General features: G+C 33.7%; 2 protein-coding genes across 2 annotated transcripts; one reads left to right on the top strand and one right to left on the bottom strand.

Moving 5' to 3' along the window:
* Nucleotides 1-3,191: 3,191 nt before the first annotated feature.
* LOC126777130 (uncharacterized) lies at nucleotides 3,192-7,335 on the top strand. Its single transcript, XM_050500028.1, has 3 exons — nucleotides 3,192-3,321; nucleotides 5,567-5,711; nucleotides 6,826-7,335. The coding sequence occupies exons 1-3, from the start codon at nucleotides 3,310-3,312 to the stop codon at nucleotides 6,960-6,962; spliced, it is 294 nt and encodes a 97-aa protein (XP_050355985.1). The 5' UTR covers nucleotides 3,192-3,309; the 3' UTR covers nucleotides 6,963-7,335.
* Nucleotides 7,336-7,655: 320 nt separating this feature from the next.
* LOC126777048 (nucleolar protein 9) lies at nucleotides 7,656-12,688 on the bottom strand. The gene is made up of 7 exons (XM_050499897.1): nucleotides 12,402-12,688; nucleotides 11,189-12,056; nucleotides 10,564-10,717; nucleotides 9,909-10,037; nucleotides 9,066-9,224; nucleotides 8,429-8,584; nucleotides 7,656-7,901 (listed from the first exon to the last, which is right to left on the bottom strand). The coding sequence occupies exons 1-7, from the start codon at nucleotides 12,598-12,600 to the stop codon at nucleotides 7,671-7,673; spliced, it is 1,896 nt and encodes a 631-aa protein (XP_050355854.1). The 5' UTR covers nucleotides 12,601-12,688; the 3' UTR covers nucleotides 7,656-7,670.
* Nucleotides 12,689-13,107: the final 419 nt, after the last annotated feature.

Genomic DNA, 13,107 nt, shown 5'->3' with positions numbered 1-13,107 from the left:
TGGCTTTTCATAAACGGATTGAAAATAATCATTAAAAAGTGAGCGTGCATCTCTCCCCCCACAAGCAGTACGATTCTTTAAAAATAGATTATTAGGTAGACCAAAAGATGATTTCTTAGATTTTACAAATGACCAAAAATATTTACTATTACTGCGTATTTTTAACTCAGCTTTATAAATATAATAATCATAACATCTGATTTGCTCTAATTTTTGGCGGTCTCTTAGTATACTAAATGAGTCGTAGTCAGTTAACCTTTTATATATCTTCCATTTTCGATGATATATCAATTTTTCTGAAATGATTTTTATCAAGGGCCTCGAGTACCAACAGGGGTAGTTTTCGACATACTTAATAACTTTGACGCCGACATGATTAGAAATTATCGAATTGATGACATTATAGAATGTATCAACTGCATGAGAAATTTCACATTCATGAAGTGTATCATACCAATCCACTTGAGCCAAAGCGTCATTGATAGCATCGTAGTTAGCATGACGAAACAAACGTATTGTACGTTGCGATGATTGTAAAGGGAGATGAGATGTCTCTGTGGTGACCTGAATCTGCAATGCAGGGTGATGGTCGTCTTCTACTACCAAAGAAAAGAGACCTCGATTGACTATACAATCAGAGTTGCCTATTATTAAGTCAAGGAACCTGCCATTACAATTAGGAATTGAATTGTATTGCTTAAATTCAGTAAAATTTAGAAAATTACAGAAGGAATTAAATAAATGATTATCACTTTGCCAATTTACAATATTCATATAATTCCCGTTAATAATAATTTAATACATATTTTTATTGAATAGGTAGGCGGACGAGCATATGGGTCATCTGATGGTAAGTGGTCACCACTGCTCATAAAAGTGTAACCATCGCTTACATCGACAATGCGCCACCAACCTTAGGAACTAAGATGTTATGTCCCTAATGCCTATAATTACACAGGGTGAATCACCCTTAAAACCGGAATACAACAATATCAAGTACTGCTGTTTTGCGGTAGAATATCTGATGAGTGGTTGGTACCTACCCAGACGAGCTTGCACAAAGCGCTGCTACCAGTAAGTAATTCAAACCAAACGTCCCAAAAAAAACGCTTCGTAACATTCGTAATACTATGAATTTAAGGGATCGTTATAAACTCATAAACGATCGCTTACAGTGCAATACAGTAACAGCCTGTTAATGTCTCACTGCTGGGCTAATTCTACTCTCCCTATTTGAGGAGAAGGTGGAGCTTACTACACCACGCTTCTCCAATGCGGGTTGGTGGAATATACATGTGGCAGAATTTCATTGAAATTAGACACATGCAGGTTTCCCCGCGATGTTTTCCTTCGCCGTATAGCAAGACATGAATTATAATCACAAATTAAGCACATGAAAATTCAGTGGTGCTTGCCCTCGCTTGAACCCACGATCATCGGTTAAGATTCACGCGTTCTTACCACTGGGCCATCTCGGCATAGTGCAATGAGGATTAACTTGCAAATATTGAATTCTGAGTCAAGTGCGAGTCAACGCACTGCTCATACCACAAAAACAACCTTGGCTGGCTTCTACATCCTCGTCATATATATAAATGATTTTTTAATTGTATAATTTTTATTTTATTTCAGTATAATATATTTGCTAAAAAATCTTAAAACATAAGGCTTCTATATCCGATACATGTATGTCTATACATGTATGTATGTATGATAAAAATGCTTGGATTTGTTATATTTGTTGGTTTCCAAACAGGATATATATATATATATATATATATATATGTTTTAAGATTTTTTAGCAAATATATTATACTGAAATAAAATAAAAATTATACAATTAAAAATATATATATATATAGTAGAGCCGAGATGGCCCAGTGGTTAGAACGCGTGCAAGAACCACTGAATTTCTATGTGCTTAATTTGTCTTTATAATTCATTTCGTGTTTGACGGTGAAGGAAAGACATCGTGAGGAAACCTGCAAGTGTCAAATTTCACTGAAATTCTGCCACATGTGTATTCCACCAACCCGCATTGGAGCAGCGTGGTGGAATAAGCTCCAAACCTTCCCTCAAAAAAGGAAAGGAGGCCTTAGCCCAGCAGGGGGACATTCACAGGCTGTCACTGTCTGTCTGTCAAATTTTATTTTAAAAAATAAATCTAATATTTATCACAAGCAACGCCACGGTGTGTAGTACGTTTTTAACGTTACAAATATAAACATTATTGAATAAGAGGAAATAATAATTCCCGTTATCGTTCAAGCGGTTTAGTGACAGTCATAATATTATTAATGGTATAACTCGGGTCATTACAAGGCCATTATAACGTGGATTCCACTTTGATCTAATAAATCAATATACACCTGAAAAAATTTGACGGGCCGGTTGGCGTGGTTGGTAGATACTTTCACGCCCAAGGTTGTGGGTTCGAGTCCCACCGAAGACAGACATTTGTGAGTATGAACATGTCCGTTTGTCTGGGTGTAATATATATAAGTATGTATTACAAAAGAAAAGTAGTATATGTAGTATAACAATTGTCTGGTTTCCATAGTACAAGCTCTGATTAGTTTGGGATCAGATGGTCATGTGTGAATAAGGTCCCAGGATATATTTATTTATATAGACGACCCGGTCTGTAAGCTATTGTAATATTACGATTCCAAAGACCTTAAATATACATATATATTTGGATTTTTGAATGATATGAAAACATTTTCTAAATCGCGCTAACGTTTGGTTCGCCGTAGTGTATATATTGTCTCTGTTAAAAATTGATTATTTTTATCTTGATCAATGACATCGCTGTTTTGTTTTTTTGAATTAACGCCCTTTTGTTTGGAATAGTTATTTTTAAAATTCTTATAATATGTAAAAAAATACAATACTGAATATTAATTCAATGTTTGTAGTAATGTAGTAAATAAAAAAAGCTCATTAAATAAAATGTCCCTTACGGTAAAAGCCTCAGACTCCTAGAGCTGTTCTTTTTAATTTGATAGAATAATAATGACCGACTCCTGAAAAATAACATTGAACTGACATTTAAAAAAAAATATAGCTTTTGGACATAGATAAAAAAAGTCATTTTAAAATTTAATTAAATCATTTTTTTTTTTTTATAATGTAACATTAAAATCAGATAGTGAAAACATGATTTATACTTAAATAATGATTCATTTGATATTGAGGAACAGCTTGATAAGGTCATAGTGAAACGTAGTCATGTGTTTACACGGCGAGTCAACTAACTCGTTCTGAAATTAGTCATTTACCGAACGTTAAACGCTCAACGCGGACGACATGCGGTCTCTTGTGAGTATTTCTTTGTTTATATTTTTTAAACGTAACATACGTCGTAAAATATATTGTATTAATTTTATTATGGTCTGTGCCTATATTTTACTATCTTTGGGAAATGTTATTGAGTGTTTCTACTTAAAAGTGACTTCATAAAATATCGTAATATTATTCCAAATAATTTAAATTTTACGTTTAAATTAAATACTTCGTTTAAAAAAAAAAGATAAAAATATGACGCCCTATTTGATTAATGTAAAGTGTGTTAATTGTGTTTTTAATGAAAGTTTAATTTAATAAACAGAGTAATAAATATTTACTAAAGTTACTTTTATTGTGAAAAAACGGAGACAGGCCATTAAAGGTCACCAGATATGACTCTCAGGCCCCAAGTAATCATAATAAGTGATGTAGTGGCGCGGAATACATAACAACATGCTTTCATTTAGGTAAATAAAAATACCTAATATTTATATTATCTTGTTTGGCAGTTTGAATTAAATAATTAAGTTGCATTAAATATTTAAGTTATGTTAAGTGTTTTGTTCAATATTTGTTCACTTCGCTGTTGTAAGCTACAATTATTTAGACTGTGTATTGAAACAAAAATTGATCGTGTTTTTTTTTTCCTTACACTTTATTTTATCAATTGCTACGTAGTTTTCGATATATGATATGATATGAAGCCGAGATGGCCCAGTGGTAAGAGCGCATGAATTTTAACTGATGATCATATGTTCAAACCCGGACAAGTACCATTGAATTTTCATGTGCTTTACTTGTGATTATAATTCATCTCGTCCTTGACGGTGAAGGAAAACATCGTGAGGAAACCTGCATGTGTCTAATTTCACTTAAATTCTGCCACATGTGTATTCCACTTACCCGCATTGGAGCAGCGTGGTGGAATAAGCTCCAAAACCCTCTCCTCAACAAGGGAGAGGAGGCCTTAGCCCATCTGTGGGACATTCACAGGCTGTTACTGTACTGTACTGTTTTGATATAAATTTATCAGTAGTTGCATCCTTTCTTAGAAGCTTAACAGGATTTGCTCGTGCGCAACCTTTCCTACAAATATTACATCAATATTATTTGCAAATTTATATGTGCAACGATTTTCTTAAATAAATAAATATGTAGTCAAAAAATATTGATGTAAGTGATGGCCATCCCGTTTGACGTCATGACATACGATTCGACAGTTTTGGAATACAGAAGATCCTACGTGAACCTCCTGACCGTTTTTGGTCAAGGCGGCTAATCTCGAGAGACTAATTCAACTGTTCAGACCATATTATAAGAGGGCCCTTACACCAGTGCCTTAGCACAGGTGAACCCTCTATTCTTCCACTCTCATAATCCGATAGGACGGCGATTCCGACACGACCGAGTTCAAGTTGGTCCTGCGTCTGAACTCTTTCCGGTCCGGTAACGATAAAGAAATACCATAAAAACGGCAATTTAATTTTTACATACGTTTCATTTCCGTATTCATATTGGTTTTAGTCATTTCATGTCTAATGATGACTATTTGTTTTGTAGTCCAGTCATATTAGGGGTTCCACCTCGGATTTGGAGATAGTTATAAACTTGTATAAACCTTTATTTTGACACCTTAAAACATGTATCAAAACCTACTTATCGTAGGGTGGCCGCAACTGCCGATATCTATTTGTATTTGGCAGAGATCGCGCAGTGTTTACGTATTTAGAGTATCATTGGAGGTCAACCGGTAGTCCCGATTAAAAACACGCCGTATAGTCTATAATTTTTTTATTAACTTACGTTATATTTAATTTTACATTAATTGAATATCTATTCATTTAATAACACTCTCTCGTGTTATTAAAATATATAATATATAATTAAAAAGTTATTAAGGGAAATACTTTAATTACATTTCAATTTTAATCTTATTTATACAATTCCGAGATACTTGTCTTACTTTGACTAATGTGACTGGACTATTAATGTTACAAGCTTAAAGCTGGCTACACTTAAGCGATTAAGCTAAAGCCTTGCACACATTTTGCTGCTAGCCTGCACTTTTACGCTGATGTCATTTACTTATTATGTATATCATTTAGTTTAATTAAATTAATCAATTTGAATTATGTTTTAATATATATTTACTGCGATTATTTATTATTTAACGTCCATTAAAATTAGAGAAATGCTTTTGTATTCATAAAATCAAGATTATTACACAAATATTAATTGTTATGAACTAAGAAGATAATTTAAATTTTATCAATTCCAGTTGTTATTCGCCGCCATCCTCTTGATGTCGATGTTGGTATACTCAACACTAATAAACCCAAAGCGCTTGTTAATCAACAGACCGAAGGAACACTACGTTCTCAAACGATCAGCGCAAGTTAAAGGAGCGAAGCCGGGGGTAAAAGGTTAGTCATTTTATAAATATTTCCTTCTGGGTAGATTCCACCCGCTCATCAGATATTCTACCGCTAAACTGGAATTATTAGTATTGTTGCATTCCGGTTGAATGCTGTATGCCAGTGTAACTATAGACACACGGGATATATCATCTTAGTTCCCAAGGATGGATGCGCATTGACGATGTAAGGAATGATAAATATTTTTTTCCAGCACCAATGTATGGGTCCCCTAACCATCAGGTGGCCGTCGGCATGGATTTCCTCATGTCTGAGGGTCGTGACCTCTCAACAAGATTTTCTCCCTAACGATGGTGCGCCATCTGGGTTCATCATTGGTCACACAACCTTGTACGATACAGGATATTGTAAAAGGTTCTATTGTATGTTACACGCATCTGATCAGACCGACACTTCGGATTGCGGCCTTGTTATCTTTATTTGGCCTTTTTGTCTTATTTTTTTTTTTTTTTTAATTCTTTATTGCACACACTTTACAAACATTTAGTAACATATAATAGCAAGTAGAACATGTAGTATGCAAAGGCGGTCTTACTTATAGTGATCTCCTCCAGGCAACCTCTGTAAAGAGAAATGCTTATGTGTTTTTAGCCAGGATCACTAATCGGGCACAGTGTGTGGTCCTGTGGTCCTGTGGTAAGAACGCGTGAATCTTAACCGATGATCGTGGGTTCAAACCCGGGCAAGCACCACTGAATTTTCATGTGCTTAATTTGTGATTATAATTCATCTCGTGCTTTACGGTGAAGGAAAACATCGTGAGGAAACCTGCATGTGTCTAATTTCACTGAAATTCTGCCACATGTGAATTCTACCAACCCGCATTGGAGCAGCGTGGTGGAATAAGCTCCAAACCTTCTCCTCAAAAAGAGGAGAGGAGGCCTTTAGCCCAGCAGTGGGACATTCACAGGCTGTTACGGTTACGGTTACGGTGTGAACACCTTACACTTAAAATTTATTGAGCTTAATACAAATATGTAATATACCAACCTACATACATACATATAAACTTATATATATAAAAAAACCATATATATATAATAATACATGGTATAGTTATATTGATAGATTATAATTATGTCTTATTACGATAATGTTTCAGGATACAATCCTCCACCGCCCGTAGACTTACGGAAAGGAGAATTTATGTGCGGGAACCGTGTGTGCAAACTCAAGCCGGGAGAAATACCAAAAGGTTGCAATGGAATCTGTCAATACCCATTGAATCCAATGCCATAATGTATTTATGTTTATTTATAGTAAAAAAAAAAGTAATGTCTTGCCATTGCAAATAAAAAATAAGTATACAAAAATGAACTCGTCCTTAAAATGTAAATTTGTTGTATATACTCTGTACGTAAGATGTTTCTTTTGATCGTAGTGTTGCAACATAAAAAAAGTATTTATGATTAATTGTATGCTAAAATAATATTGTAATTATTTATGTACCTGAAGTAATAAAATGTCTCTCGTCACGTTTCTCAATCAGTTTGTGTAGATCCCGTAAACTCTGGGAATAATATTTGATTTATATCGAATGAATAAAAATGTAATTAAAATACACATAAACAAATTATATTTTTATACATTTTTAAATAAACTATTAAATTTATTTTGGTGTCGTTTTTTTATCTCTAAAATGACCATAAGCATAATATATGTTGCCAAAATACCATAGTCACTGCTAGAAATATTGCCTATGGTTTCATCTTTATATCTATTATTACATTTTATAATAATATTAACAAAACACTACATGGTTTATTTGTGTGTAGGGTCTCTTTAAAATAAATGAATTTTAATCTGATTCATAAAATAAATCAAAATAAATTTTGATTTAATATTAAGGAACAAAATTTCATGAAGAAACTCATAAGAAATATTTTCTAAGCTTATATATCGCTCATGTAATATTAAAATAAGACAACAAACTATGATAAAATTTATTTATTTATCAATTTTTTTTCTGGTCTCCTCCCACTTCTTCGGTGACGCTTTGAACGTGGTGAGGTCCAGCTTGGTCGCTATCAGCTTGCCGTAGTTTGTGCTGTTCAATAAGTTACTCTTATCTGATAGTTCTGTCATTATTTTGACCTTCTGCTCGGGAGATGATGCTTCAAAGATTTGCTCGAAAGCTCTAGAACCGTGCTGAGACAACGCTAGCTTCTGATAATATCCCTGTATATAAAAAACAACAAATATATTCTATATATACATAATATAGACAGACGAGGAAGTGTGCCACCTGATGGTAACTGGTCACCACTGGCCATAGACATAGGCGATTTTCAGGCACCAAGCAGCAATATTCAGTATCATTGTGTTTTAGTTTCCCAATGTTGGTGGTGCATTGACAATGTAAGGAATCGTACCGCCTCTCTTCGGCAGTGACCATTCACTATCAGATGACCCACAAAAAACAACATCTAGATCAGAACTAGAAGTACTGACGTTGAAGGTGTGAGATAACAATGTGGATAGTATAAAAACCATCTCCATGAATAAATATTCTGCTAACTTTCATGATTGATCAAACCGTGTTGACATCTAAATCTCACACAGATGTCCCGGTGCTCATTTTTATTTGAAAATCAAATCAAACTATACTTCATTCAACTATGCTCTCATAAGCACTCATTAACATATTACTACCGTGATTGACCGGCAAGAAACTGAGTAGTTACCCAAAATATATTGTCTAATACCTTCAACTTCCATATCAGCTTGTCCCTCGCCTTCACTCCGACGAACTGACCCCTGCACAGAGCGTCCGCCACGTGACAACCTTTTGGGTCGCTAAATATATACAGCAGTTCTTCTGACGACAGCTCTAGGAGACCAGACACTGGTTTAGCTGGGCGCTGAAAATATATAGAGTACGCTTATTAAAATCTAGCTATCAAAAGCACTTTGTTTTTTTTTGTATTAGATTATTATTTCTTGATAATTAGAAATTAGTATTTCATGAACTATTCTGGGCTCCCAAAGAGGTGATGCCGATATCTTCAAGGGAGATTAGCCAACTGCGCAGGATATTACAGAGCTCAAGTGCATTTATTATTCCCTCACTCTTATTATCCGATGAAGCTCAAGCCCAACGGCTTTATCTGCCATTATATTTCCCTAGAGATGGCTGGTCTTTGAGATTGAACATTGTAGCTAAAATAGGCAAGAGGATATCACTATTGTACAGTGTCCAGCGTCATGGTTAATATTATGAGCGCCTCTGGTAAAATTGGAATTACCCGACCCCCAAAATTGTTATTTTTTAACAATACCTTTCAAAGTGTAATGCAGGTTATACACGGTTTTATTCCATATTGTGCTAAAACATATATGTACCTGAAAATCCAGAATCGTCTGCAGCACAACAGATCCGTGGACGTTGATGAAGTATTCCTTTTTATTATCCTTGGTGCCGAGAGGCAGCATCTTCAGACACTGCACCGGGAAATGTTTTTGATTCTCAGCATCCGAACAATTTAGTGCCGTTTCTAAATTCTGTAAAATATGTAAATAAATTAAATACATATATGTATAATTCTATATAAATAAGTATTTCAGATTTCAAAATATATGCATTTTTTAACTTATACCAAAACAACCATCATTTTTATTTTTGTCTGTCAGTTTGTATGTCTATGTTTAAGAATATGGGTAATATTATGAATGGGTAAGAATTACAAATATATTTAAATGCGTTGTTATAGAAAATATCCCAAGGTTGTTCAAGTCTTTTTTTCATCAAAATCAGTAAATAATAATAATATAAGCAGAGCTCGTACTAAGGAAACCAGACAACTGATATACTACATATACTACTTTTCTTTTGTAAACACATACTTATATAGATAATTACACCCAGACTCAGGACAAACAGACATGTTCATGCACACAAATGTCTAACCTGGATGGGAATCGCACCCACAACCTTCTCATCATCTCGTCATTCTATCAAAAGTATATATAACAACATAAAGTTAACAAAAAAGAGTTTTACTAAATCCCCATGATATGATAAAAAGCTTAGTATTGTGATCAAAACAATATTGACAATATAATTATAATTTTGGAATTATTATTATTACATGTATAATATAAATCTAAGGTGGGTATGGCCATGGGGCACAGCCTGTATACAGGCTGTGTAATGTCATTTGTATAATCCTTATAATTTAACCTCACCTGTATGAATTGTATTTGTTTCGCTTTAATTCTGAGACAAGCTTTCGCCAACGCTACCAACACGCCAGTGTTGCCGCACGCCAACAAAGCTCCAAACTTGGTCGACAGCTCTTCAAACATTGGCTCAAACTGAAAAAGAAGCGATACATTTGAGTATTTAAATGATTTTTATATTGTAATAAAAGTAATAAGTTATTTATGATAATTAAAAATATTAACCTATACTAATATATTATTTATTTTAAACCTACCCTGCAAGAACACCCCCCAACCCCTTATAACATGCCGCGAGCGAAAACTATTACATATTTTAAAAAACTATACAAATTTAAAAAAAAATTTTTGAACTTTCCATGGTACGTATGCAATAGTTACTGTTCGTGTAATGTTCATTTTAATGCGCGCTAATATTATGAGTTTACAAACACGGCTACCATTCATAACCAGATTTTACGGTCCTGCAGACCGATTTCAACCACGTCGGTCTATCTCAAGAGAGATTAGCCAACTGCGCAGGAGATATTATAGTGCACAAGTGCGTTCTATTTTATATCATAATTAATTTACAACTAATATTACAATATAATTTAAAAAAAATGCCAGCTCAACAACTTTTATTTATTATCATAAATAATAATTATATTCTGAAACATACCTCTTCCTTTACATGACAGTTGTCTATCAATCGTTGCACGGTGAAATTCAACATTGGCATAGTAGCAAGCTGACCTAGCCGGTTGATGAAGCACCGAGCATATATTTGTGTGTACATTTTCTTCCTAGAGACAAACAGTGCCGCTTCTAATAACCTGCAATATGAGGAGGATTATCCTTTAAATGTAATGTTTTTTTTTATTTACTTTTTAGCATAAGCTTAAACAACATTCACAAAAAGATTGTTCTTTTTTTTTATAGAATAGGAAGATGTTATGTCCCTTGTGCCTGTAATTACACTGGCTCACTCACCCTTCAAACCGGAACACAACAATACCAAGTCCTGCTGTTTTGCGGTAGAATATCTGATGAGTGAGTGGTACCTACCCAGACAAACTTGCACAAAGCTCGACCACCAAATATTCTATTCTATTTAAAATGATGAAATTTACTCATTATGTACATGAAATAAATAATACCAGATGATACTAAAAAAATAAAAATATTATATATTACAACAATATTATAAATAGGAATACTATTTTAATAATCATTCTTTTTCTTTTTTATATTAATGAAATGAAATTGATTTACTATTATATAAAAAATAATAAAAGTCTACATACCTGACAGCTGATTCGCTCTTAAACACTGGTGGTAAGTTATCCCCTGTAACCTGTCGCTCATTTGTTTCACTCTCATCTACATCAATTTTGTCATCTTTTTTTTCATCCATTCCCGAGTCCATCCAGTCGTCGGGTGCAAAACTTTCATTCAAAAGTTTCTTTATTAAGCTTTTAGTCAAATTTTTATCAACATTCTTCACAGCATATAACAGTACTTGTAATAAAGCGGACGTAATGTTCTGGTACGGCAAATCTTTAAATTGAGGCCACACTGATAGTCGGTTCGCAAAATCTTTGGCGATTTCTTTAAACTCATCTGGAACTACCTTATACTTCATCTCCGTTTGATGAGGAGGAATTCCTTTATTATCTTGTATTGCCTCTCTGAAGAGATTCACCTTTGGTTTTTCTCCTGGCAGCAACATAATACCACTTAAGCATTTTATTGCACTACGTAGTATATGATTAGCGTACTTATCCCATACAAAATCTTCTAAATTGTTCAATGCATATTTACATATTTTAAGTGTGAATTCATGACATATATCAATGTGTTCTTTCGTATATTCCTCAGATGGACTTTCTAATTTAACTTTTTTCGTCGGTACTTCTTCCGTTTCATCATTACTTTGCAAATGTTCTGTTGCCCTTTCACAAGAAACTCGTAATAATGTTTCTATAATATGACTTGAGAAGTTATCTGAACATAACCTACGTAATTCTGGTGAAAGTACTTCTATGTACCTCTGTAAATCTTCTGGTGATGAATATGGAAGGAGGAGTTCTACAAGACGGCAGCCGAGCTGATTTCCTACAACATTCAACTCTTCACCTTTTGTTCTCTCCAATACATTAGTAACAAGAGACTCTGTAACAATAATAAGTTAATTAGTAACTGTATTTGTAAGTGTCTGTCTGTCTAGTTTATTGAAAGGTTTTAAACAAATAATTTTACAATAAACGAAAATTCCGTTGTAAAAATATAAAACACTAAAACAAATTAAGTAACCTTTACTAAACGCATAAAATTTTAACTGTGATGTTACACTTTAGTTAATATTGATATTTTTAATTTTCATGCTTCTTGTTTATAGTGATTTCTTATTTATACTTTACATGTTCAATTGATTTATTTTTTCTCGTTAAAAGAATATATTCGATTTTTTTTAACGGAACGAATGAAATAGTCTTAAATAAAAAAATAAACACTGACTTCGTTCATCGGGATCTTCAATTCCTTGCTTTATAACTTCCAGAATTCCAACAAAATATTGGTACAGTTCTTCCGGTATTTTCGTGCCGCGTCCCATTTGACCCTTTTTTGCATATTTCTTTGCATTTGATAAAAAATTCTTACGCTTCTTCCTTTGCCTTTTCTTGTTTGGATTAGCATCAACAGGTTCTTCACCCATTTTTGTATAAGAATATTGCAAATATGAACAAAAACAACAATAATGTGCTTGTGAGGTTATGTGTCAAAATGTTATGTCAAAATCATGCTGGATTGTTGAGTATGTTTTAAAATAACAAATGAACCAAGGTCGATATTAAACAGTCTTAAAAGTTTACAGATAATAATTTGTATGAAATTGCGTAAAAAAAAACACTTTTTGAGCATTTATTATTATTCTTCTGTGTTTTATATACTTCTGATTAAATAGTAATATTATATGGTCTGCCTGCAATGGCTAGCTTATCAGATTCGTCGAGGTTATTAGTTCAATCTCCCGGTCAGATTAATAAATTGATGTTGGGCTTTACTATCAAAAAATTGTAAATAGTGGCCTAAAATCTGAAAGTTGGAAAGCAAGATAAGCCTCAAGCTCTTGGTCCTGCACCCGAAAACTTTCCGGTTATGTCGGATTAGCTGTTCCATCGGATTATGAGAGTGAGAGCATAGTGCACTTGTATTTGCGCAC

The sequence above is a fragment of the Nymphalis io genome, chromosome 22 (assembly GCF_905147045.1).
Source record: "Nymphalis io chromosome 22, ilAglIoxx1.1, whole genome shotgun sequence".
In the NCBI taxonomy this organism is placed as follows: Eukaryota; Metazoa; Arthropoda; class Insecta; order Lepidoptera; family Nymphalidae; genus Nymphalis; species Nymphalis io.
The sequence above is the reverse complement of the archived record's forward strand: the minus strand, read 5'-3'. Positions and strand labels throughout refer to the sequence as shown.